This window comes from Clupea harengus, chromosome 23 (genome assembly GCF_900700415.2).
Source record: "Clupea harengus chromosome 23, Ch_v2.0.2, whole genome shotgun sequence".
NCBI lineage: Eukaryota > Metazoa > Chordata > Actinopteri > Clupeiformes > Clupeidae > Clupea > Clupea harengus.
In genome coordinates this window covers 9,380,822-9,385,565 of record NC_045174.1, presented here as the reverse complement: position 1 = coordinate 9,385,565, position 4,744 = coordinate 9,380,822, and the positions used below count along the sequence as shown (strand labels likewise).

The 4,744-nt window shown below is 41.7% G+C and overlaps 1 protein-coding gene across 1 annotated transcript; it reads right to left on the bottom strand.

The window, feature by feature from the left end:
- Positions 1-547: 547 nt before the first annotated feature.
- Positions 548-3,343, bottom strand: phf5a (PHD finger protein 5A). Its single transcript, XM_012814592.3, has 4 exons — positions 3,217-3,343; positions 2,758-2,781; positions 1,194-1,360; positions 548-749 (listed from the first exon to the last, which is right to left on the bottom strand). Exons 1-4 carry the CDS (start codon positions 3,266-3,268, stop codon positions 660-662), a joined length of 333 nt encoding a protein of 110 aa, XP_012670046.1. The 5' UTR covers positions 3,269-3,343; the 3' UTR covers positions 548-659.
- Between the last annotated feature and the right edge of the window lie 1,401 nt (positions 3,344-4,744).

Below are 4,744 nucleotides of genomic sequence, written 5' to 3'. Positions count from 1 at the left end.
GATGCCCCAACAGCATAGCTATTCTTTCAGAATGATGCACATTTCTCTTGCTCAACATGAGGGGAAATAACAATATAGCTTGATGGCATGTTTCGGTTTATGTTTCAATCAATAAAATCATAGCGCAGTAGCCCTGTGAAAGCGAGGCATCCATGACTTGGTTCTAATCCCTACAGCTAGTAATATAACAAATGTCAACAAAAACTAAATCGCATAAATGCCTTCAATGTAGAGCCCTTTACATGAATTCCTGCAGCAGATGCTTTACACTCACACTCACTGCAAGAACACAAATCACTGGTAATTGTAATAAACATTGTAATAATAATTCTTGTACAGTGTCACTGTCATTCTTGTGCAATGAGAGATCAATTTAACATAAAAAATGAATATCAGAGAGGCTTGCTTTCTGAATGTAGCACATAATAGGAGTAGGAGGAATATGTGTTGTGGTCTTACATGTTGCTTGAGAAGGAACACCCTTTTGTGCTTCCTTCCTCTAACACAACTGACCCACTACTGCCTCTAGACAAAAAAAAGAACAATATTTCTGTAAAAAAGAAACTTTATTATACCAAAAAACCCCTGATTAAGAACAGAAATGTGAACTTCTTGGCTAAATCTGAATCATCATTCTCCACAGATGACTCGTCTTTTCTTCACCTCTTCTTAAAGCCATACTTTTTCCTCTCGTAGAAAAGGTCAGTCTTGGAGCTTCCGAGATTCACAATCTTGGGACACCCATCACGCTGTGTAAGGATGCAAAAGGAGGAAATGTCATAATAATATTCTCATATATAGAACAGAAGTCCCTTTACTGACACCAGCATCCGTTTGTGAGTGTCTAACAAAATGTAGGTGATGGAGTTAGTCATTATAATGCACGTATTGAGATTAACATCATCACAAAAAAGGTAATTAAACATTATTATTTATCTTTTGTCCACCCATCAATTCCCATTGATCACCATTTGTTCAAGTAAAAAAAGAATCAATAACTAGAAAAAAGAACTAAAATAACTAAAAGAATCAATAACTAGATTTGAGTCCTTGTTGTCTCGTTATCAACTAGAAGTGATACACTAAATAGACAGACATACCAGCAAGAAATGACTGACCAATATATTCAATTTAAAAAAGATATAAAGATGGCAAAACATAAGTATGTGTGGATCATGAAGGTGTATACTGACATCTTTCTCTTGGATTGTGCATTCTTTGCAGTAGTACGCATCTGACACGCCTGGTCCTCCACAGATCACACAGCGTCCCTGGTAAGACCCATAGTTGCACTCGTCACAAATCCGCACTAGCGTACAAGGTCTTACGTAAGAATCGCAGATGACACATTTTCCATCACCTAAGACAAACAGAAAAGAATGACACCATACCATGGAACATCATAAAACATGCATAACTGCACAACACATTATGAAAAGAACATTATTTGAACTACAGGGGTTGGACAATTAAACTAAAACACTGGCCAATATAGTGTTTGAGGTTTCACGCCTGTATAGGCATGGCCTCGTGGCCAACCTTCACTGATTTCCCATTCCATCAGTAAGAGCAAAGTGTGAAGTTTGATTTAGCAGAGCAATAGCACAGCTGTACATAAAACATTGCAATCCACACAATGGGAGACATATCAGAGTTCAAAAGGGGACGAATTGTTGGTGCGCGTCTCGCTGGTGCATCTGTGACCAGGACAGCAAGACTTTGTGGTGCATCAAGAGCCATGGTATCCAGGGTAATGTCGGCATGCCACCACGAAGGACGAACCACATCCAACAGGAGTAACTGTCGATGCAAGAGGAAGCTGTCTGAAAGGGATGTCCAGGTACTCACCTGGATTGTATCCAAAAAACATAAAACTGCCAACTCAATGCAGAATTAAATATGCACCTCGACTCCTGTTTCTACCCAAACTGTTCCTCAGGAGCTCCACGGGGTCAATACTCATGGTCGGGCTGCTATAGCCAAACCTTTGGTCACGAGTGCCAATGCCAAACTTTGGTTTCAATGGTGCCAGCAGCGCAAATCTTGGGCTGTGGACAATGTGAAACATGTATTGTTTCCAAATCCGTGAGAGTTACAGGGTGGAGAAGTCCCAAAGATGCTTATCACCCGGACATGCCCAGAGTGAAACACGGAGATAGATCAGTGATGGTTTATGCTGCAATATTATGGCATTACCTAGGCCACATACTTGTTCTAGATGGGCACGTCACTACCAAGGACTACCAAACCATTCTGGAGGACCATGTGCACCCAATGGTTCGAGCATTGTACCCTGAAGGTGGTGCCGTGTATCAGGATGATAATGCACTAATACACACAGCAAGACTGGTGACAGAGTGGTTTGATGAACATGAAAGTGAAGTTGAACATCTCCCATGGCCTGCACAGTCACCTGATTTGAATATTATTGAGTCACTTTGGGGTGTTTTGGAGGAGTGAGTCAGGTAATGTTTTCCTCCACCAGCATCACGCAGTGACCTGACACTGTTCAGCAAATGGAATGGCTCAAAGTCCCTCTGGCCACTGTGCAGGTCTTGTATCCGTCAGCTCCAAGACAAATTGATGGTGTACTGGCGGCAAAAGGAGGCCCTACACCATACTAATAAATGATTGTGGTCTAAAACCAGGTGTTTGTTTCATTGTCCAACCCCTGCGTATGTTAACGGTAAAAAAACGCATGGAAACTGAACTGTAAACACAATTTAAAACCAATATGTAATTGGGAAACAAACTTACATTTTTCACATAACCTCCCGATAGCTGTAAGACAAATAAACCACACAGCAGATAAGTAACTTCATAATTACTTTGAGCATGGGGAAATTCAGGCAACAGGCAACAACACAACCAGTGTAAGGTTAGCATTTCGCAGCACGTAAGTATGCTAGCTAGCAGGCAGTCTATGATAAGCATTAGTCAAGTATTATATTACCAACTCCTAAACGCTGCACTTTTATGAACGCCACGTGAAAAGTGGTTTATTTATGATTTCTTAATCGAAATGTAAGTACTACCTCTACCAATGCCATCACTGATATCTTGCATATCTATCGTTAGCTTTCTAGCCTGGCTAGCTAAAGAACGCGGCTACCCACTGTAGTTTATGTTACACTCTTCATAACCATTTGATAATTTCAGATATATCAAATAAATTAAATCACACAGTGGAAGTACACGTCATCTCACATTACTTACCGACACCAGCCTGTTTCCTGCAAAAAATCAAATCTGGATGATGTTTAGCCATTGTACTTAAACTACCAACCACAGACGTTCAGCACCAACGCCGTGCCGGATATGTCCTTTGAACTTTCACCCGAGGAAAACTTTAACCTTTCAACTTAAGGAAATCTACTTTGTCGAATTAATTTATTATACCGTAGATAACACTAAATGGCAATTTAGTTAATATTATTAATATTACTGAACACGTACTAGAAATACCATTCGACGATATGTGTCGGAATTTAACAAAGTCAATCTAAGTCAACAAAATTATAATATCGCACATGTATAAGATGTGTTTAATACATTTTACAAAAATTTGGACTCATCGCCCTGTTTTTGTTATCATATTAAAATGTAAATTGTAAAGGTTCAGATACTATGTGAGGAATGAGTGTTATGGGTACCATGTGACGTCACTGTGTTTCAGCGCCGCCATATTTGTGTCCGACAGAGAATCAGAATCAGAAAGGTTTTTACTGCCAAGTAGGTTTTCACCTACCAGGAATTTTTTGTGGTACGTTGGTGCAAACAATAAACATACACAATAAACAATAAACAATACACATATAAAGTTATTTTTCAAACAGCAGGAGTGTGCAAATAACAGTTCGGGTAAAGTGTCCGTGTTCAGGGGCGGGGGTCCCAGGCCTTGTTGATGAGGCCAGCCGCAGACGGGATAAAGCTGCTCAGGTGGCGTGAGGTTTTGGTCGTGATGGACCGCAGCCTTCTGCCGGAGGGGAGTGGCACAAGGAGTTTGTGTCCAGGGTGGGAGGGGTCGGCCATAATCTTCCCTGCACGCCTCAGGGTCCTGGATGCATACAGATCAAAGTTCAAAGTTCAAAGTACTTTATTTGTCATTGTCACAAAAACAACGAGACAGTAGAGGCAGCAACAGACAGCTAAAAATTGAAATTGCTGTGGACATTAACTGCCACAGCTAAATAATAATAAATAACAATCAATGAATAGATAAATAAATATCCCTGAGTAAATTAAAAAAAGAAATATATACATTGAGGTGCATCAATAGTTGCAGGGTGGAGTGTTAAGAGTGCAGTCTATGAGGGCGGGCCGGGCCGGGCCGGGCCGGGGGGGAGGTTGGTCTTGGTTTTGGGTGAGCTGTTGAGAAGCCTTATTGCACGAGGGTAAAAGCTCTTTGCCATTCTGGAGGTGCGCGCTTTTGTTGATCTGAACCTTTTCCCTGACGGGAGTAGCGGGAACAGATAATGGGCAGGGTGGGAAGGGTCCGTGAGGATGCGATTTGAACGCTGCAGGCATCGGGAGGAGGAGATGGAATAGATGTCGGGCAGCTCTGCTCCGATGATCCTGCCTGCTGTTTTAATCAGCCTCTGGATGGCTGCCTGCTCCGCCTTTGTGCAGCTGGAGAACCATACGTTCAGGCAGTATGTCAGCACACTCTCTATAGCGCAGCGGTAGAAGTTGCTCAGTAGTCTCTGAGGAAGGTGTTCTTTCCTCAACTTCCGGAGGTAGAAGA

Coding starts and splice junctions, on each gene's coding strand:
- phf5a (XM_012814592.3), bottom strand. CDS start 3,268: ATGGCTAAACATCATCCAGATTTGATTTTTTGCAGGAAACAGGCTGGT. Junction 1,361..2,757: donor CGGGAGGTTATGTGAAAAAT/GTAAGTTTGTTT, acceptor TGTTTGTCTTAG/GTGATGGAAAATGTGTCATC. Junction 750..1,193: donor GCACAATCCAAGAGAAAGAT/GTCAGTATACAC, acceptor ATCCTTACACAG/CGTGATGGGTGTCCCAAGAT.